The sequence below is a fragment of the Diabrotica undecimpunctata genome, chromosome 1 (assembly GCF_040954645.1).
Source record: "Diabrotica undecimpunctata isolate CICGRU chromosome 1, icDiaUnde3, whole genome shotgun sequence".
Taxonomy (NCBI): domain Eukaryota; kingdom Metazoa; phylum Arthropoda; class Insecta; order Coleoptera; family Chrysomelidae; genus Diabrotica; species Diabrotica undecimpunctata.
The window spans coordinates 86,351,506-86,374,391 of NC_092803.1; the positions used below are offsets into that span (position 1 = coordinate 86,351,506).

The following is a 22,886-nucleotide window of genomic DNA, read 5'->3' on the forward strand; positions in this document are numbered from 1 at the left end:
AAAAAATGCAAAATCTTTCAGTATATAGACATAGACACTTGCACATATTAATAAAATATAACATTAAGGAGAACTTGATGTTTTTAAAAAAATCCAAAAGAGATTATATAAATATCTCTCCTTAATGTTTTAGGCTTATCTCGAGATAATTTACTTTAAAAGTAATAATTTATAGCAAGTACAAAATAATACTAACTTAATTTACAGTAAAGTTGCAGAAGTATATAGAAAAGATTATAAAAATCGGTTCTACCAAAAATTAAAATTAGTACCTACCCGCACTTGGTTCACAAGAAACTACTCGCACAGCTTTTATTTAAATAACGAACTTTTGTAATTAATATTTGTTAATGAAAATATATGAAAGTTCTGAAAAGTGCAATTGATGAAATCGTTGTTCCTTAAAGGAATCGATTGCATCGGTAGTTAGCTTTAACCTCCGACCAGGAAAATGTTGTCGAAAATAGCCCGTAGATTACTCTACTTTGGAGATAATTGGAGCTAATATTAATAGTAAGATCACTTACAGTAACTCTAGATGATGTTGCCTCTTAAATCGCACTGAATTTAAACTGTAATCAACTTTAGTATCAAACACTGAAGTTAATTTATAATGTATATTTGATCTACTCTCTTTTTCAAATTTGATAAACTATCCCCTAGAATAGAATCATCCCCACTTAACGAACTCCCTCTTAACAAAAACCGACTCATTTTCATTTTCGGCGTAAACACATAAACATAACGGTATCTTTTAAAAAGGGAAGCATAAAGGCAAATAACTGTACCATATTGAGGGAAAGGTTTTCTTTGAAGTAGAGCTATTTGTAAGAAGTTTAACACATTTTATTACTCTCTTCCTAGCGCTATAAAAAAATGACGATTGCTCTCAAATTTTTAACAAAGCAGCCATCAAGTAATCTGCATATTTCGGTACTTCTTTTAAGAAATAAAAAAGCTGAAAGATATCGAAGAGTTAGGTCTATAAATATGCAAAATCTAAAGTACTGTTACTTTCTCGTAAAGGACTATATCGGGACCTCTCAATCATTTCGGCGAGGTGCAAAATGGAGATTTTTGGATACGGCCACTGGCGTAGCTGCGGTAATTGCAAAAGGTTTTTAAAATTAATCAAGTAAAATATAATAATTAGTTAGTAAACTAATTATAAAAAAATGTTATAAGTTCACTGATTATTGATCCATGGACCCGATGTAATTGTAGGAGCATTATTACCAATAGGCAAACTAACAGAAAAAGCTTATTACCAAAACCAAGAGCTCTCTTAGTCCACCTTCCGATTGCTTCACACTGATGATGATTCAGAAAAGGATATTTGTGTAGCCACAGATTCCTGCGCAGATGAAAACTCCGGCGGTATATTAGCGATTTTAAAGATGAACCCGAAGAAACGTTTATCTACACAACATGACAACGTACATACAATAGAATCTAAAATAAAATTTAGAAACTAGAATTTGCTTCCTGTTTTTAAAATTTTCTGAAAGTCCAAATAATATAATTTTTCCAAAATTGTGTACTATGGGATGTGCTAATTGAATCGAAAGCAGGCCATCATTAAGTTAGCTATTATAGAAAGATGTATTCACTGGGTGTAGTAGCACCTTAAGAAATAAAACGTGGATACTAATCCGAGAATTAGATCTCTAATCTGTGTTCACGCCATCATATGGTTTAAGTTAATTTCATGCATTTTTTTTCGATGCGGCAACGTAGCAGTGTCTACAGATATAATATGTGTTGAATGCTAAGAAAAGGCCCAACGGGTCGTTAACAACCCAACTAACAAAAATATGTTCCAAGCAAATATGTCAAATTTACCAGTGGCCGTTTGTTTACAAGTTCATTCCTGACTATGCAAGTAAGCAGTTTATTTATTGCAAACCGTTTATTTCGCTCGTAGTTTTCATACAGTGTACATCAAAATAGACCTTGAATAACGTTCGCATCATGGCTTCATTCAAAAATGTGTAAGTACATTTAAATAAATCATTTTATTATTATTTATTTTATATAGTTAAACACAAGTTGTGTTAACACATTATAATATTACTAGTATGAAAATAATTTTATATATGTCATAAATATAATATTATATTTTGATGGGTCGTTAATGACCCGTTGGGTACATGACATATTGTTACGAACATGCATCGGCGTGGCCAGTGTAACGGTTGCATCTCGAAAACGACTAGAACTTTCCGGCGATATCGAATGCGAGAGAGAACAACCCGTCACGTAGGCGAATTAGACAATCAGCACAGCCAGTTTTTTACTTTCAACTATTTAAACCGAACTACCCTTAAATCACTTCGTCTTTGTCTTCTCAAATAGAAGCACGCAAGTAAAACTCCCTTTTTAGCTTCTCAAATAGAAGCAAGTAAATAGTTCAGTAAATGATATCAAGTTAATCTTATTATATTAAATAGTTAACTTAATTAAATTCAGTGTTAGTGCATCTAATATGTAAGTACCCGAAATTACTCTTTAATACAGAAGAAAATCGACAGTTTTTGTGCCAATATTTCGTAAATGCCGGTCCAACAAATTACTGGGTTGCCAGATATACAACTAAACCATTTTGCTTTATAAATCGCATTTATTTAGTTTTAAGAACAATTAATATGAACGGTTGTGCATTTTAAGAACATTTTATTTGAACATTTATGTTTTTTATTATCATCAAAAAGGGTGATTTGTTGGCAATTCCGATATTTTGTAAATAATAAAATAAAAATATTTCTACCGGAAATCTTATATTAATTATTCTAATTCTCAATTTTACTATTTACTACACTATTAATAATCCGTAATTTTGCGACCTATTGGTCGCTGGTCCTTCGAGATTTATATTTATTTTTTATCATCTACCAAATGTAGGAAGATGAGAATATAGTTTCAAAATATTTGCTTTTAAATCGTCGAACCAGTTACCTCACCCTTTCCCCTATACATTGTAAAAAATTTTTGGATATATAACTTCGTCAACTGTAACTGTTTGTATGATCAATCAACTTTTAACGGTGAATTTGATGTTTTTATTGTCCAAAAAGTAACTTATCCATGCATATTGAGAAAACTGTGTCGGTTTCATATGTAGAAGTTTTAAAAAACGGTTTCATTGGGATTAAAAATTGTTTTATATTGCCGTAAAAGCTACGAAGTTAACCAGTCTTCTTCTATAAAGTACTTTTACGTAATTGTGTTCTTTTAACTTTAACTTACTAGCACCTTTAGTGTTTAAAAAATTTCAACGTTTTTTTTTTACTAATTTTATTCAAACAGGTAGAAATGCTTACAGCTATTCGAGGGATGATTTCGAAGCAGGAACGGAATCAAATTTCGACGAACGACAAGGTACATTGGTGGTGTAGTAGTGAGCAAATAGATATTATGTTGCATTATTTAATCGCTATTTGTTTCGATTTTGTCATTAACGCCACAATTCTAGAGTAACACTTATTTTGGACCTTTCACAAATCTAATTTGTTTGTATTTGTTCGCTTTTGTCTGTGACTGTTTTCCTTTTTGGCAAATCTGAATTCAAAGCCTAAAACTCTCTCTTCTGATGCCAACCATAATGTAGCTTCGCCTATTTTTAAAAATTTTAAACTGTTTGTCCTTGTGTAGTGTAGTGTTATGTACAATTGTATGTTTATGACATTCTATGATTGTTGGATAGGCCAAAATCGACGAAATGCCCCTGAAGATGCTCTAGGAAGCGAAAGTACTTGGAAAGGATTTAATTAATAAACTGTGCTTGATATCTGCCTTTTATTTGATCAAAGTTCATTTATTCGAGCATTCAACCTTATATCAATTTATTTTATTTATTGTTGTATTTATTGTCTTAAATTATCAAAAATTTCATTATCTTCATTCCTTTTAGACCAGAGCCGAAGGCCTTTAAAAATGGCAAAAAGTGAAAAAACTAGTAACATGAGGGAACGCTTTGTAAAAGGAAGAAAATATACGGCTGATCTGAGATCGGGAAGTGGAAAGGGTGAGTTTTTAAGTGTAAAAAATGGTTTATTATGATTTCCGGCAAAAGTACAAATCCTGTGGAAAAAAGTTAAATAGCAAAGTTTTAGGTAATAAAAATATCTACAACTTTTGTATTTACACTCAAAATATAAATATACTCAAAATATATGCGAAAAATTTAAATAACGGAGTTTTTGGTTTTTTATTCCACAAAAAAATTTGGTGTTTTGACGTAACGATTGTCAAAATTTAATAAAAGTCATAGATGTCATCCGATTAATAACACAACATTGAATCATCTGTTTAAATTTTTATAATAATTCTAGTTTTAAAATAATTTCATATAAATACAATTATTATTTTTAAACATATTTAGTTTATATAATAATTAAATTTACTATCAAATGATTACTTCAGTCGTCAGAGACGAAAATGTCACTGGACCTCTAAAAATCATACGAACAAGCTGAATTTTGCTAAGCATACTAATTTTGGGATCCCAAAAAAGAAGTAAGTAAGATTACCACTTTTACCCCCGGGCTTCCCCTCAAACGTAAAAACGCAAAAAACTTGATTTACCAAGAATCTGTATACTGTAGAAAAAAATGTTTCAAATAAAAAATGTAGCTGAGATAATTCTAAACAAAAATTATTATAAGCATTTTTTGTGTAGAATGAACCGTTCTCTTATAAACAACGCTTGAAGCTACCGTCGATTTTGCATGTCAGTTACTCGCGCGAAATCAATGTTCAATACAATTTGTACAATTTTTTAAGCTTTCTCTCTCGATGATTGACTTTTAATTAATTTTATTTATAGTTTATAAGAAGAGAGTTTTATTTATATTATTCGTAGATTTGTACATATTTAAATTTAAAATTCGAATCATAATATTTTTTATAAAAAGATTCGTTTATGGAAAGTTAAATTAATATTTTATTTTCTTCAAAAAATTTTATGAAACGCAAAAATTTAATGATATTCTACGACAACGCGGCATCTACATATAAAAATATCTAAAGGTGGGTACACATATGCTCCGAATACCGTCTCGAACCCCGTCGCGTACAGCGACGCGATCAACAGTAGTTCGCGACGTTGTTACAGGGAGCATTGAAATAAGTAACGAACCGAACACCGCTCCGTACTTTGTACCAAACATTTTAGCGTTCCAGCAGTAATTGAGTTGAATTTGCATGTGCAAGATGCAAGATTTTCTCTCCGTAATCCAGATAGAAGATTGGTCATTTTTTTTACACTCATCCACTGTAATTTGCATTTTAGAAGCAATCTCTTCCCATGCATCGTTTTTTAAATTTTATTGTAGTATCTAGGATTACCTAGATACGTACCCCATAATATCTTTTTCCCGATAATTTTCAATTAAGAGTAAACTATTCTCTTCGGTCCATTCCATCTTGATGCACTCAACTTTAAAAACACCTTCAACCTTCAAAATAACAGACTGACTATTTTGAATGACTGGAGATTCGATAAAAAATTCGCAAGCTAGTCCGAACATGAATTCGCGGTGTACGTTGTCGCGCTCAAATTTCTTGACAACCGATGGATCGCTTCGATGTACGTTGTTGACGCGTCGAGGTACGGTACGCGGTTGCATGACTCCGTTCACACTTGAGAACGCGACGGGGTTCGAGACGGCATTCGGAGCATATGTGTACCCACCTTAAAGTTGCATTTGTTACTCCACTCGTTCTTATTTTAGAAGCAGTAATAGCGCTGACATGACCGCTCCCTAGTCATACAAATAAGGAACTAAAATCATGATCAACTTTCATTGTTTTGTGTATGCCGTTTGCCGACGCTACAAAAGATAGTGAAATATTCTTCTATATGCGTCTATATTTTTTGATTAAACTATTAATGTTAATATATAGCTCAAAATTTTACATAATAAATAAAACAAAAATGCAAAAATTCGAAAATTTTGCGAGAAAATTCGCAATAGTAATTCAAAGAACAAACAGAACACCGATATTTTTCAACAAAGCAGATACCTTAACGTAAAAATTTTCGATTGAAAATTAGGGTGCTTTTCCAATATTAAAACAAAATAAGGGGAAAACATTAATAATTTAAATAAAAAAATTACAGTGTGTTAGGGAAATAAAAAGTAAGTTTTCACCAAATTTCGTGAAAGAAAATTTTTTTGTGTAAAAAACCAAAAATTCGGTTATTTGAATTTTTCGCATAAATTTTGAGGTTATGTGGAAAAAGTGTAAATACAAAAGTTGTAGATCTCTTTATTACCTACAACTTTGCCTTTTAACTTTTTTCCATTGGACTTGTAGTTTTGTCGAAAATTGTGATGAACCGTTTTTACCTTTAAGAACTCACCCCCTTCCACTTTCCGACCTCAGATCGCCCGTAAATTATTTTTTCTTTTATTTTTGTTATATTTTCTTTCCATTTCAAAGGGTTCCATCCTGTTACTATTTTTTTGGTTTTCAAAATTGTCGGCTCTGGCCTATTATCCATTGTTTAAAATACTAATAGTTGTAAAACTGTTGAGAAGATTCAAAACATTCATTGAATATTAAAAAATAATCAGAAGAACAATATAAACACTACTGCTTAATGCATCTTATGATCTTGATACAATATTGTATCAAGATCAGTATTGTAGTTCCTTCTGTATGTATATTCTTCATCACTGATACCTCTAAAACTGCATTAATAGAAGAAAACTTGGCCTCTTTTTGTTGCTGGTACTGTTTTTATTATTGGATATAACAGCTTAAGAGTTTTTTCGTTGTTTCTAAATGGATACTAAATATTAATTTGATATAAAAATGTCAGAAAATAGAGAAAACAAAAGATCTAGGAAATCATAGATCTATACAAAAGCCACAGCTTTGTATATATATATATATATATATATATATATATATATATATATATATATATATATATATATATATATATATATATATACTAGCGGACCAACTCGACATCGAGTTTTGATGTAAGTTTTGCTGATATTTACGAGGGGCGGAGTCTAACGATTCATCGTTTCCGTCGTCTGGTGTAAATGTTCCAAAAATCCTAAAAATAAACTGTATCGACGCCAATTTTTTTAAATTGAAAATCGATACAGTAGTTTTTTAGGATTTTCAGGAAGATTTACATTAGAAAACGGAAACAATATGATTGTTAGACTCCGCCCCTCTTAAATAAAAAACGGAAGTAACTTTTTTTTGCATATTTTAGATTGTAAAATGACACGTTTAAGAAAAAGAAGTCGGTTTGAGAACTCTAACTAACTAACTAACTAAATTTATATTTAAATATTATTTAAATTTAAAAAATACAGAAAACAGTATGATGCTCCACGCTAGTCTACACTACCGCCTACTGTTCCACTTTTTTGACTTTTACAATTTTACTTTATAATAAGTTTATTTTTTATTTATTTATTTAAAATAATCCTAATTTAAAGTAAAATTGTGGCTTATTCCCAACAAAATTAATAATACATTTCTAACTAATAAATTAAAAACAAAGTAATGCTTACCTCATTATTTAATTCTTCAAGTATTAAATTCAAAACGTAGTCTAAATCTCTAAATATCAATCACAACACCTCACACACGCTGCACTTGTTTCAAACAGAATACTTTCTAACTAAACATAAAAATAAAAAAATACCAACTCATCAGATAGTGTAAAACAGACCCCATAAATTAAAATCGGAGACAGGAGGATCCCGAATTTTGAGTGATCATTATCGTTATTCCTTAAGTGGAAACACTTGTTGGCGCATTCCAGCATTCGAGAATTGACGCGTTGTTGCATTGTGTATAATATTGAATTCCTATACTTTACTATAGGAAAAATTCATTTTATGGCCGCCATTTTTAAACTGGTTCGAATTTTTTAAATTTTAAACCTTAGGGGGAATCTACTCAACAATCTGTTTAATTATTCGAAAAAATGATTCTCCTATCTATCACCGTTTAGGAGGAGTATTGCGCACAAGAAAAGGGCTTAGCCTTTTAGTATATAAGATATATATAAATATATATATATATATATATATATATATATATATATATATATATATATATATATATATATATATATATATATAAATACGTTCAAATTATCGGGTAAAGTGGTCTGTAATAAAAATCTTTCTTTTTTCTTAATTACTCAATATTTCGCCATTTATTTAACAGCTTCTTCAGGAGTAAACTAAAACAATTTGAACATTAAAAGAAATGGCGTACAAATACATTTTAAAACACTTACAGAATTTAAAAGATTTCGCAAATAAAAAATGACATTGAAGTATTTGAAAGATTGAATGTCAAGATTAAATTGTCTTAAGCACGTTCGTTACAGCTATACGATAAAAAATTAAAATTATTTCAAATGTAAAAATAAAAATAACAATAAAAGAAAAGTTAGAAGAATAATATTTCTTTGATGAATTATTAAGGTTAGTTGTTATTAAGATGAGTGTTGGCTATTTTGAATATTTATAAATTTTGTTCAATATGTTACAATATATGTTACTTAACTGTCCAGTGTCCGTTTTATAATTTAAAGTGTTTTTATTTTTGTTAATGTAATACATCTCAAGAAATAATCTACTTTTGTAGTTATATAACATAATATATATATAGTACTATAACAAAGCTCACATTTTGGCACAGACTGATAACTACAAAAGTAGATTATTTCTTGAGATGTATTACATTAACAAAAAAATACAAACAATAAAAACACTTTAAATTATAAAACGGACACTGGACAGTTAAGTAACATATATTGTAACATATTGAACAAAATTTATAAATATTCAAAATAGCCAACATTCATCTTAATAACAACTAACCTTAATAATTCATCAAAGAAATATTATTCTTCTAACTTTTCTTTTATTGTTATTTTTATTTTTACATTTGAAATAATTTTAATTTTTTATCCTATAGCTGTAACGAACGTGCTTAAGACAATTTAATCTTGACATTCAATATTTCAAATACTTCAATGTCATTTTTTATTTGCGAAATCTTTTAAATTCTGTAAGTGTTTTAAAATGTATTTGTACGCCATTTTTTGTAATGTTCAAATTGTCTTAGTTTACTCCTGAAGAAGCTGTTAAATAAATGGCGAAATATTGAGTAATTAAGAAAAAAGAAAGATTTTTATTACAGACCACTTTACCCGATAATTTGAACGTATTTATAAATTATTTTTTGGTCGAAATAATCATTTCTAATATATATATATTGATATGATGGTGTTTAAAGAAAATAATTTATAAGTTATATACTAGATAATTTTAGATATAACAAGTATTTGGTTATTTTAAGAAGTTATATACTAGAGAATTTAATAAAAATATATTTATGTGAGGGCATTTTTAAGAAATTAGCATATAAAAAGTATTTTTTTAGTAATTATGATGTTGTAGATATATTTAAGTGAGCCATGTGACTAGGCAACCAGATATACATACTCTGAAGTGACGTTTAAGAATAATTACGAATATAAAGTGGGGTTATAATGATAATATGTTGTTTAAAATGTGTAATTTATTAAATTAAAATGTTTAATTTATATAAGTTACTGATTTAAATGTATACTCTGATCTGAAAAGCCTAAATGCCAACAAAATTCTCGATAGATAAGTAAGGAATTCTCTAGATCACCGGAGATGGCTTTGTTTGCGAAATGGTTTGTTCCAGAAAAGTCAGAAAGTTTAAGTCAAGCAGTCAGAAAGTTTAAGTCAAGCAGTCAGAAAGTTTAGTAAGAAAGTCGATTCAGTTAGTTATGAGTTTTTTAGTATGAAAATTAGTTAGAGGCAGTCAATCAGTTACAATTGTTCAATATAGTGTTGTGAATTTATTAATTGTTAAGTCTTTAATTTATAATGTCTTGTTCTTATCTTAATTCATTAAAAAGCACAATGACTGATATTTATTTATTTTCACTAAACATACATAATTTATTAAAAAGCGAACGTAACATTTTATCGCGAGCGCGTCGTCCGAATTAACTGTTTTTAAAATAAAAGTTCCTCCATATTTATACGAAAACAGCTGCTCTAGAATCCCATGGATTTTGACCTCAATTGACCTGGTTTCGCCTCGAATGGACAGGCCTAATTCCGGAAGATTCGAATGGAACCAGTTTTTTTATTACTTGGAGTTTATGCCAGCTATTCGAAAGGTCTCGTATATTCTAAAACAGAACAGCATTAGTCATAATATAATACGGTTATTTTTAGGCCAGGATTTTTATCGTAACATTGCCCCCCTCTTAAAAGATGGTTCCTCCTGGAACCTTGTCGGGACTGGAACCGGAACTGTATGCTGGTATCGGCAACTGGACCCTCTTTTACAACTTCCAGTTGTATAAAAATGACAAGGGACGGTTTTCTCTCCGCACCAGTAACTATGCGGATTGCAACAGACTAACACCTGGACTTCGGTGTCTTTGAAGATCTCCTCCACCATATTTCGGATAACCCTCCAATCTAATTGGCGGCACTCCAACTTTGGCATGGCTAACTTTTGCACGTCGGACTCTAGTACGTGCTCTCTCAATTGAAGTAAGGCTTCCCATACATCTCGGTAGGTAGGTTGGTCACGGGCAGTGTCTTTTGTTACCAGGTAGAAAAGGTAACGTGATGCATCTTGGAGTTTCAAGGTTTTACCGGGAGCTGGCACCTGGCATTGAAGTTCTGCAACTCGACCAAACTTCCTTCGAAAGACGGATGCCAACCCTGGTGCGTCTTTGATACTGGCCGGGATGGTGAGGGCCAGCGAGTAGTCATCGGGGAGCGCTAGTAGATCTTGCTTTTCTTCAGTGGTAACACCATGTCTCGCTTTACCGGTACCTCCATAGGCACCCATGAATTCCTCAAACGTGAGGTCAGACACATCGTGGACTTGGTTTACTTCCACTTCTTCATCTACGTCGTGGTCACCTTCGAAAGACGCCAGCCGGTTATGGTGTACTATCATCGGCTTTCCCTTCGGAATCTTGCTTATTCGGTAGATGACATCGTTGATCTTCTCCATAATGAGGTATGGACCTTCCCAAAACTGCTGCAATTTGGGAGAACAACCTTTTCGCTTCTTGGGATTATACAGCCATACTTTGTCGTTCTTCTTAAAGCAACCCTTTTCGGCTTGTGTATCGTACCGTTTCTTCATTCGGTCGCTAGCGATCTGAAGGTGGGAACGGACCAACTCATGTACATCGTCCATTCTTCTTCGTAATTCGATCACATAATCTTCACCTGCTACATCTTCTCCAGGTCGACACCCAAACTCTAGATCACAAGGTAGTCGCATTTCGCGTCCGAATAGGACTTTCGCTGGTGTCTGGCCTGTTGATTCGTTAACAGCAGATCTGTAGGCCATTGTGAAGAACGGAAGGTATTGGTCCCAGTCTCGCTGATGATCGGACACCATCTTTGTCAAATATTTGCCAACTGTCCTATTCATCCGTTCTACCATACCATCAGATTGCGGATGATATGCTGTAGTTCTTGTTTTCTTCATGCCTAGTCTATCACATATTCCTTGGAATAGATCGCTTTCGAAGTTCCTGCCTTGGTCACTATGTATCTCCAAAGGCACTCCAAATCGGCTGATATATTCTTGGATCAACTTATCTGCAACGGTGGCGGCCTTCTGGTCGGGAAGTGCGTAAATCTCGACCCACTTAGTAAAGTAATCCATTACTACCAGCATGTACTTGCCTCCATTTTCACTTTCTGGAAATGGCCCAGCGATGTCCAAAGCTATTCTTTCAAACGGGCTTCCAACATTATATTGTCTCATAGGAGCTCTCCTTTTTCGGTGAGGCCCGTTACTCGTAGCACAAATAGTACATTTCTTACACCAGTCTTTTACGTCGTCGGAACTGTTCATCCAATAAAACCGTTCCCGAATTCGCTGAAGGGTTTTTCTTACACCAAAATGCCCTCCCGATGGACTGTCGTGTAACTGACGAAGTACTTCGGCTATTCTGCTCTTTGGGATCACCAACTGTCTTCTCTTCTCTGAACCGTCATCATTTTCCAGGACTCGTTTGAGCAAGCCATCTTCGATGATAAATGAGTCCCACTGGGCCCAATACGTCTTAACTACTGAGCATAGGTTTGATATTTCCTGCCAAGGTGGTCGACGGTTTTCCTCTTTCCATTTTCGGATTTTCTGTATAACTGGATCTCTCTCTTGTTCTTCCCTGATTTTAGTAGGCGTCCAGTCGTCGTTGACAATCGTCGTTCTTAGCACTGCTGCTTCCTTGGATTCCGTTTTGTTGCAGTGGGAACACTCTGCTGGGCATGGCCTTCTGGAAAGAGAATCAGCGTTTCTGTGGCTAACTCCGGCCCGGTGCTCAATCTTAAAATCGTATTCTTGGAGTCGTTCGATCCACCTGGCTATCTGACCCTCTGGATTCTTGAACTGCATCAACCACTTAAGGGCGGCATGGTCGGTTCGGATTAGAAACTTTCTGCCATAGAGGTATTGATAGAAGTGCTCTACTGATTTAACTACTGCTAGAAGTTCTCTTCTCGTGACGCAATAATTCCGCTCAGGTTTTGAAAGAACTTTACTAAAATATCCGAGGACTCGTTCCTGTCCTCCTTGAATCTGAGACAGCACTCCTCCAATTCCCACATTACTTGCATCCGTATCTAAGATGAACTCTCCTTCTGGCAGTGGATACCCTAAAATTGGTGCTGTTATTAAATGCTTTTTCAACGTTTCAAAGGCATTTTGGCAGTCTATATCCCAGCGGTATTCTCTTGCTTCCTCTGTAAGTCGCGTTAATGGCTTAGCGATATCTGCAAACTTCTTAATAAACCTCCGGTAGTAAGTACATAGTCCAAGAAAACTTCTCACTTGATGTTTGTCAGTTGGTTTTGGCCATTCCTTAATGGAATCGATTTTTCCCTTATCCACGGCCACTCCTTCTTTACTGACTATATGACCCAGATAATTGACTTTACCTTGAAATAGCTGGCACTTCTTGGGGTTTAGCATCAATTGGGCAGCTTTAAGTCGATTAAAAACGTTTTCTAAATTCCTCAAATGATCTTCGAATGTCTCCCCCAAGACGATTATGTCATCTAAATAAACCAGGCATGTTTTCCAAGATAACCCTCTCAACACATTTTCCATAAGCCTCTCAAATGTCGCAGGAGCATTACAGAGTCCAAATGGCATAACGTTGAATTGCCACAATCCAGATCCTGTGGTGAAGGCTGTCTTTTCTTTATCGACTGGGTCCATTTCTACCTGCCAGTATCCAGACTTCAAATCTAAAGTAGAAAACAATTTACTTCCAGCCAATGTGTCCAATGTGTCATCGATCCGAGGCAGAGGATAACTATCTTTCTTGGTAACGTTGTTCAGCAAACGGTAATCCACACAGAACCTCGTCGTTCCGTCTTTCTTCTTAACCAGGACCACCGGAGAGACCCATGGACTCGTAGAAGGTTCTATCACCCCGTCTTTCTTCATTTCCTGAACAATCGTTTCAGCTTCCTCTCTCTTCGCCTGTGGTAATCGTCGAGCTGTTTGACGAATTGGCTTAGCATTACCAGTATCAATTTTATGCTTAACAACGGTAGTTCTTCCCGTCTTTCCTCCTTTCGGTACGAAAATATCACGATACTGCCGAAGAAATTCCCTTAATTTCCTTTTCTCCATCTGATTTAGAGACTGTCCTGCAACTGCAACCATTTGGTCGAATTTGTCGTTGGAATTATCAGATGTTGTCGCCTGACGGATTATGGATGTCACAGGTACACAAGTTCCTACCTTTGTCTCTTTCTTGATGGTCACTGGGTAGTCGTTGACATTGATAAGTCTCACAGGAATTTCTTTGGCCGAAGTCACCAATTCCTTTCCAATTATGATTCCACGGCCAACCTCATCGTCGTGGTTCCAAGGCTCCATCATAACAGGTGTCCCTTCGTCTACAATTCCCTGTAGTCGCGCTACTATGATCGTTTCGCTTCTCGCAGGCACGACTGTATCTTCTGTAATGGCTGCTTGCACAGTGTTGTCATTATGTGGATGGAGAAATACCTCTTCGTTGCCAACTTTGATTACCTTATTCTTAAAATCCAATTGGAATCCATGCATATTCATTACGTCCATTCCTAATATAACATCCTCTTCGATGTCAGCAACTATAACAGTATGGACGAACTTTTCTGCTCCAATTCCCAATTGTACCTGGATTTCTCCATGAATGTTAGCATTTTCACCTGTAGCGGTCCGAAGTCGCAACCTCGTTGGTAACAGTTTCTTTCGGCTGTTTATAACTGTCGGGCGTATAATGGTTCTGGTCGCTCCGGTATCCACCAACAACGTATGCTTTTTACCATTTATGTCTCCATCTACATATACACTATCTTCACGACATTTCAAAGAAGCTATTAGTATGAGAGGGTCTTTGGAAAAGTTCTGGGTCGAAGCTGCCCCCCTAAGGCTGACCCGTTCTAGTTTTCCTGATGGTGAGTTTCTTGATTTGCGTCGTACCTAGGGTGCTTACAGGAGCTTCGCACGTGTCCTATTTCGCCACAATTCCAGCATCTGATGGTCTTCGTTTTCTTATATGTCATGCTTTTCATCATATTAACGAGCTGGTCAAGTTTATCTTCATCTCCTTCCTCTTTTACAGTCCTAACTTTACTGTACCCACCAGAGGCCTGCGTAGCTGACTCGTATTCGAGGGCGGCGGATAAGACATCAACCAGCGTCTTGTGACGAGCTAATCGTAGTGTTCTCTGCATTTCATGATCACGAAGACCATCAATAAACGTTTGAACGGCCAATTTTTCCATCATGTCTTCGGGAGCTGTTGGATAAGCATATCGTACTAATCTGGCAATATCTACCTCATATTCTTGAAGAGCCTCATCTTTCTTCTGTCTACGATTTTTAAGCTGCGACTGATATACATGCTCCAAATGTTCGTGGCCATATCGCATATTTAACCTCTTCTTCAGTTGTTCGAAATCATCGGTCTCCTCTACTGCTATGGTCTGAAGCACATCTAAGGCATCTCCTCGAAGAGCGATAGTCAGGTTTACCGCCTTTTCTTTTTCAGACCATCCATTTGCTCTTGCGGCTGATTCGAACTGTTTCATGTAGTTGTTCCATGATGATTTTCCGTCGAAAGTTGGGACTTTAACATGAATAGAACCTCCACTTCCTTCAAATTTCGGCCGTGTCTCCAACTTACATTTCGTCTCGTCTTCTTTTATCTCCACTGTAATTGGATTGTTTCCTCTCTCTGCTGTCCCGGTTTCCTCCATCTTCTTTTCCATCTCTTTCCATATCTTTTCTTCGAAGGCCAACATATCGGCAGCAACTTGGTTTTTTAACGAAGACACTCTATCGTCAAGAGCAGATATCTCTGAAGTGACTTTAGAGATGTTAGCAGAAACTTTGCTTTCCAGAGAAGAAATCTCGTTAGAAACTTTGCTTTCTAAAGAAGCGATGTCGCCGGATACTTTGTTCTCCAATGATGCGATGTCGCCGGAAACTTTGGCTACATCACCAGAAACTTTGGCTACATCACCAGAAACTTTGGCTACGTCACCAGAAACTTTGGCTACATCACCAGAAACTTTGGCTACATCAGAAGAAACTTTCGAAATATCGTCAGAAACTTTGTTCTCCAATTTCGAAATCGACGAGATGACAGCGTCTTCAAATATATAAGTCTCTGGATCTAGACCTTCTTCTAGCAAAGCGTTCTTTAGTCGTTGGACTAACTCAGCCTTTTTTCCGGTGGAAGCTAATTCTCTGTCTTCAAGATGTCTTCTTAAATTAGTCACTGTCAGCTCATAAATCGTAGCCATTTTCACAATTTATTTTATATTCACTTGTATTATTATTATGTCTAATTTATGTTCGATCTCACTCTGACACCATTTGTTGTGAATTTATTAATTGTTAAGTCTTTAATTTATAATGTCTTGTTCTTATCTTAATTCATTAAAAAGCACAATGACTGATATTTATTTATTTTCACTAAACATACATAATTTATTAAAAAGCGAACGTAACATTTTATCGCGAGCGCGTCGTCCGAATTAACTGTTTTTAAAATAAAAGTTCCTCCATATTTATACGAAAACAGCTGCTCTAGAATCCCATGGATTTTGACCTCAATTGACCTGGTTTCGCCTCGAATGGACAGGCCTAATTCCGGAAGATTCGAATGGAACCAGTTTTTTTATTACTTGGAGTTTATGCCAGCTATTCGAAAGGTCTCGTATATCCTAAAACAGAACAGCATTAGTCATAATATAATACGGTTATTTTTAGGCCAGGATTTTTATCGTAACAATAGTGAGTTAAATCAATATTAAGAAACAGTATAAAGAAAATAATATTGAAGATTAAAAATTATGTTATGTATAAATGATGATAATGGAAGAAGTATTAATTGAATATTAAAATTAAATGATATTTTGGTGATTGGATATTGATATATTGAAAAGAAGAATAAAAATAAATGCTGTTGCTGGTTTACTTGGTGGTTTATAAATGCTGTGAAGAAAAATATCTTAAATTGGTGGAAGCTGATAATTGGAAAAAGTAATTTCACAAAAACAGGGATAACCGAAGCTGAGAAGAAGACATTTGAGTGGTGATTATAATCTATATAGTGGAAAACAGTTCATTTAGGCATTCAGTGACAGAAAGGTACAAAATTTTGTTAATATAATTTAGTTAGTGTCATAACAATTTCAATTTTGAAGATATTTTGTTTAAATTTTACATTGTCTATAGAATTTAATTAGTTTCATAAGAATTTCAATTTAAAGATAGTTTATTTTAAATTTACATTGGCTAGGTTAGATATATATGTGTGTTTCATAATAGATATAATAAAGATAATTTAAAAAAGTACTTACAAACTAATTCTTTGAGAACCGCGATAAAAACCCTATATTATTAAAAAATACTCATTGCTCATCATTCAAACAAACAATACATCATAACAATATATATATATATATATATATATATATATAATATATATATATATATATATATATATATATATATATATATATATATATATATATATATATATATATATATATTCAATAGTTAAATAGCAGAGAGGTTTGCTCGGTTAATAATTGGCACACGAAAGTCGTCAACTACTTCATTGATTTATTTGAATACGTTTCGCTTTTATTTTTAAAAGCATCATCAGTTCACTACAAATAGAAAAGGTCTTAAAATATAAGTAAACAACCAACAGGGTTCATACTTACAAAATCAATTTGTAAGTTTTTTTTTTAGATCTTATAAAAACTCTACGATAACTTAACATTGAAACTTACTAAGCGAGAAAAAAGAAACAAAAAACACAAGAAAAACTGTAAAAGAGCACTATTGTTCATTTAATTTTGACTGATGGCTTCATTTGAATGTTGGTTTCAGGTTTCAAGGGTCAAACCACACTAATCTCTTCGATTGTTTTCTACCCGTTGTAGGATGTCATAATTTCACATGTAGCTTGTTTTCGTACATGTGTTTTTTGGAATGCAGGGAGGTACGATTATCGAGGGAATTGGTAAACGAAAAGGGACCGTTCTTTTTTAAAGAAGGATTCCTTTTTTTCTTTTTCCCCCTTTTCCCTTCTTTTTTAACAACAAGAAAAAAAGGAAGAAGAATAGGAATAGGCTAACCTTAAAGCCTTAAAAAACACCAGAACCTTAGAAAACTTATTTTCGAAGACAAAAACTCCATTGGCACCTCTAGAACAAACTAATGTCGTCTATCATATACCCTGTGCAGAGTGCAACTCCTGCTACATTGGCCAGACCAGCCGCTCTCTTCAAGGTCCACTAACGTCCCACAAAAGCGACATTAGGATTTCTAAACCATCTGCCCCTTGAATGGCTCAACATGCCATTTCAGCTAAACACAGTATCGATTTCACGAATACCAAAATACTGTGCAAACAACAAAATTATCACAAGCGATCCATCCTTGTAATGTGCCAAATTCTAAAACATCCAGCGTCCTTAAATAAAAGAACGGACATCGACAACTTAAGCCAGATATATCTCTCTCATCGTACAAAACAAATAATAAAAAAACCCCTTACAAGACATTAACTTCATTCCTATTCTTCTTCCTTTTTTTTTCTTTGTTGTTAAAAAAGAAGAGAAAAGGGGGAAAAGAGAAAAAAGGAATCTTTCTTTAAAAAACGTCGGTCTCTTTTCGTTTACCAACTCCCTCTCTAATCGTACCTCCCTGCATTCCAAATGTAAACACATGTACGAAAACAAGCCACATGTGAAATTATGACATCCTACAACGGGTAGAAAACAATCGAAAAGATTAGTGTGGTTTGACCCTTGAAATCTGAAAGAACTTAAACCAACATTGAAATGAAGCCATCGGGCAAAATTAAATGAACAATAGTGCTCTCTTACAGTTTTTCTTGTGTTTTTTGTTTCTTTTTTCTCGTTTAGTTAGTAAGTTTTAATGTTAAGTTATCGTAGTTTTATAACATCTAAGTATGAACCCTGTTCGTTGTTTACCTGTATTTTAAGATCTTTTCTATTTGTAGTGAACTGATGATGCTTTTAAAAATTAAAAGCGAAACGTATTCAAATAAATCAATGAAGTAGTTGACGACTTTCGTTTGTCAATTATTGACCGAGCAAACCTCTGCTATTCAACTATAAGTATATTAAATAGTAATGGTAAAAGTACACAGCCTTGTCTCACACCTCTACTTATCGCATGTTAACCTATGTTGCGCATCCGTGATATTTCCATACCTAATGTCACCACAGCCTATTGGTTCCAATACAGATTTCTCACTGTTAATATCATTTTTATCAAGTTCTTTTCGCTTTAGACATTCCATCTTTTCTTCAAAAGACGAAATATCGGCAGCTACTTTGCTTTCCAACTACAGTAGCTGGCTAAATTATTAGGCCAAACAAGGAAAAATTTACTATATGAAGTTATTTCTCTCATGATTATGAATATATTTGAAAAAAATTACTGTTTTGTTCTTTTTTGTGAATATTAACTTTTAAGTAGGTAATTAAACTGTACTAAAAAAGTTGACAAAAAACTTTTATTTATTAAAAAAGTACAATTTTTACAAAGTAGGGATAAATTTAATATTTTGTACGTCCACCTTTGGCTGCATGAAAGTGCATAAAAATACATGAAAGACTACAATCAGAGTTATTAGACTTTAAACCAATAAACGAACGAATCTGCATCATAAGATTAAGAGGTAAATGGTCCAATTTAACTATATTTTCAGTGTATGCACCAACCGAAGACGCATTAGAGGTTGAAAAAAATGAATTCTACGACTCTCTAAATCAACTCTACACAGAAGCTTCTAACCACGATATTAAAATAATACTAGGTGATCTAAACGCAAAGGTAGGCACAGAAGACTACGTAATACCGGTGGCAGGAAGATATAGTCTACATGAAGTTACAAACGATAATGGATCACGTTTGGTCGATTTTGCGACAGGCTGCAACTTAGCGATCAAAAGCACCCAGTTCGCTAGAAAAAAGATCCACAAGGCAACATGGAGATCAAACGATGGAAGAACAAATAATCAAATAGATCACGTATTGATTGATGGGAGACATTCTAGCAGCATAATAAGTGTAAGAACTATGAGGGGGCCGGACAGCGATACAGACCATTTTCTCGTAAAGGCCAAGCTTAGAACAAGAATTTCAACACAAACAACAGATAAACACACAAAGATCGAACGATGGAATGTGGCGAAGCTGAAAGAAGAAAATAATCAAAGACAGTACCAAGTAGAATTAAGAAATAGGTTTCCGGTTTTGGAAATAAACGAAAATGAAAGTGAAGATATAGATCAGCGATGGAACTCTATAAAAACAACTATTACAGAAGCAGCAGAGAAATCTATCGGAAGAACGAAAAAAACAAAAAAGAACACTTAGACAAAAAAAGAGACAATATCTGCAGCAGCAAATTGAAAAAGTAGAAGGAGAACACAGGCGAAATCAAAATAAAAATTTCTACAGAGAAGTAAGACAACATAAGAGAGGCTTGTACATAAGCACACCCAATTTCGTAAGAGATAAAAATGGAGAAATGCTTGCTGCCGAAAACAAAATAATAGAAAGATGGGCTGAATATTTTGAAGAGCTCCTGAATATCCAAAATTTCACTGATGAAAACAATGAAAATGGTGGAAACAACGGAGAACATGAGTATCAAACGGTCGAATTAGAAATACCCCCACCAAGCATGGAAGAAATTACGCATGCCATAAAAACGCCTAAAAACGATCAATCCCCTGGTCTGGACAATATTGATGCCGAGCTAATTAAAACAGGCGGTCATGAACTCATAAGTAAAATCCATCAATTACTAGAAATGGCCTGGCAACAAGAAATAATGCCGAAAGAATGGTGTGGTAGTATTATTGTACCAATACACAAGAAAGGAAAAAAGGAATCATGCATGAATTACAAAGGAATCTCACTAATCAACACTACATATAAAATATTGGCTTCGATATTATTAAAAAGATTAGTACCATACGCCGAAGAAATAGTTGGTGACTACCAGTGTGGCTTCAGGCCTTGCAGATCGACTATTGATCAAATATTTAAGACAAATGCTTGAAAAGTATTGGGAATATAATCACGACGTGCATCAGATTTTTATAGACTTCAAACAGGCTTATGATTCAATTAATCGTGCAACATTATGGAAGGCAATGATCGAGCTCGGCGTACCCAAGAAACTAGCTGCGGTAACACAAATGTGTGTAAGTAACTCTTTTGCACAAGTTAGAATAGGGGGAAAAATATCAAATGCTTTCTGCGTAAATTCTGGACTGAGACAGGGAGATCCGTTGTCTCCATTGCTGTTTAACCTGGCCTTAGAATATGTCATGCGAAAAATATATCCAAAAATCAAACCAGACATAACTGCTCGGGGAGCAAAAATCATACTCGCCTTTGCGAAAAATCAACATTAGAAATTTTTTTTTTTTATTTAACATCCAATGTTTATTGCAATCTGTCTCATTATAAACAATAAGCAATATGTATAATATATGTACAATAACATAGTGGGAAGCTGCCCAGTGGCAAGCACCCAGGTAAAAGATAACATAAATATAATCTATGATATATCAGCTAATTTGAACTTAACAAACAGAGTTTAATACAGGTAAACATCACTGACACACATATGAGAATTACAAGGCAAAAACACAAATTAAGGAAAGATTTAGAAAACACCTGAATAGAAACTTGTTATTTCACCGCACCATGACACTATGTTCTATTTTTCCTGATTTACTAGAGGTCCAAAGGGTCTGGTCGTTTTAATCTTCTTACGTGTGAAATGTTGAGCAGATCCGTGGCCAGCGGATTTGGATGGCAGGATAGTCTGTTCTTGTATACAGAGTTTACAGCAGATATTGCTTCGCAAACTGTTTGTAGCTGTAAATCGTGATGTAATCTGTGGTTCGTGATATACCAAGGGGCATTACAGATCTGGCGCAGTACTTTCGATTGGAACCGTTGAAGTTTTTGTATGTTGGTATTACTTGCTGTACCCCAGATTTGTGCTGCATATTGCCATACCAGTTTTAAAATACATTTATATATCAGAAGTTTGTTCTCCAGGCTAAGATTTGATTTTCGACTCATGTACCAATACATTTTCCTGTAGATTAAGAGTTGAAGGCGTTTCTTCCAGATGTGGATGCCCCAATTAAGTTTGCTATCCAAATGGATTCCTAAGTATTTAACGACGTTATTAACTGGTAGTGGAGTGTTGTTTATAGAAACTGGTGGCGCGACACCTTTTTTTAAAGTAAACGTTATTTGTGTTGATTTCAAACTGTTAACTTGGACTCGCCACAGCTTAAGCCAGCTCTCTAGTTTAAGTAGGTGATTTTGTAATACCTGGGCTGCTTCAGTTGCTGTAGAATTTGAAGCCATGATAACTGTGTCATCGGCATATGTAGCGATTTTTGTATTGGTCGTCGTTGGGAGATCTGATGTGAATATTAAGTAGAGGGTGGGTCCTAGTATGCTTCCTTGTGGAACTCCGGAACAAATTGGAAACAGGTTAGTGATTTCCCCACCTCTTTTGACTTGAAAGAATCGATCTGTCAGGTAGGATCTTAAAAGTGAACTTATGGGATGAGGAAATATAGATTTAATTTTGGAGATAAGACCTACATGCCAAACTTTGTCGAATGCTTGAGAGACATCTAGAAATGCAGCAGTACAGTAATTTTTTTGTTCAAGCGAATTTCTGATAGTCTTTACCACCCTATGAATTTGTTCGATAGTACCATGTTGTTTCCTAAACCCAAACTGATAATTCGGTAAAACATTACTGTCATATAAAATAAGCTCCAGTCTTCTCAGAAAAAGCCGTTCAAATACTTTAGATATAATAGGCAACAAGCTAATAGGACGGTATGAAGATACTTCCGTGTGATCCTTATTAGGTTTTGGAATCAGAACAATTTGAGCAACTTTCCATTGGAGTGGAAAATAACCTGTTTTTAATATTGAATTAAATATATAAGTAATTAAACTTACGCCTTCGTTGGGTAGATTTTTTAGTACTAAACTAGATATTAAGTCATATCCAGGTGACTTTTTAATTTCCAGATTATCAATTATTTCTTTGATTTCAGATTTCTTAACAGGTTTAATAGGTGGAGCCATTTGATATGGTGCATTTACGACTTCATGGATAGCTTGTTCTTCTTCAACTGAGACTTCCCTCTGATGCGGTTGAAATACCTCGCATAGATGATTTGCAAAAGTATATGCTTTATCTATGTCAGTTTTAG

At 34.2% G+C, this 22,886-nt stretch overlaps 1 protein-coding gene across 6 annotated transcripts in view; it reads left to right on the forward strand.

Annotated features, from left to right (window-relative positions):
• The window catches only part of LOC140451084 (NPC intracellular cholesterol transporter 1-like), a 370,771-nt gene that overhangs the window by 250,649 nt on the left and 97,236 nt on the right, over positions 1–22,886 (forward strand). For 4 of the 6 annotated variants that reach the window (XM_072544806.1, XM_072544817.1, XM_072544810.1 and 1 more), the window contains one exon: positions 3,307–3,378. The exons of the other annotated variants lie outside the window; for them this stretch is intronic. In XM_072544806.1, the coding sequence (XP_072400907.1) occupies positions 3,307–3,378 (72 nt within the window). The remainder of the gene's footprint in view (positions 1–3,306; positions 3,379–22,886) is intronic. 6 annotated transcript variants of the gene reach the window in all.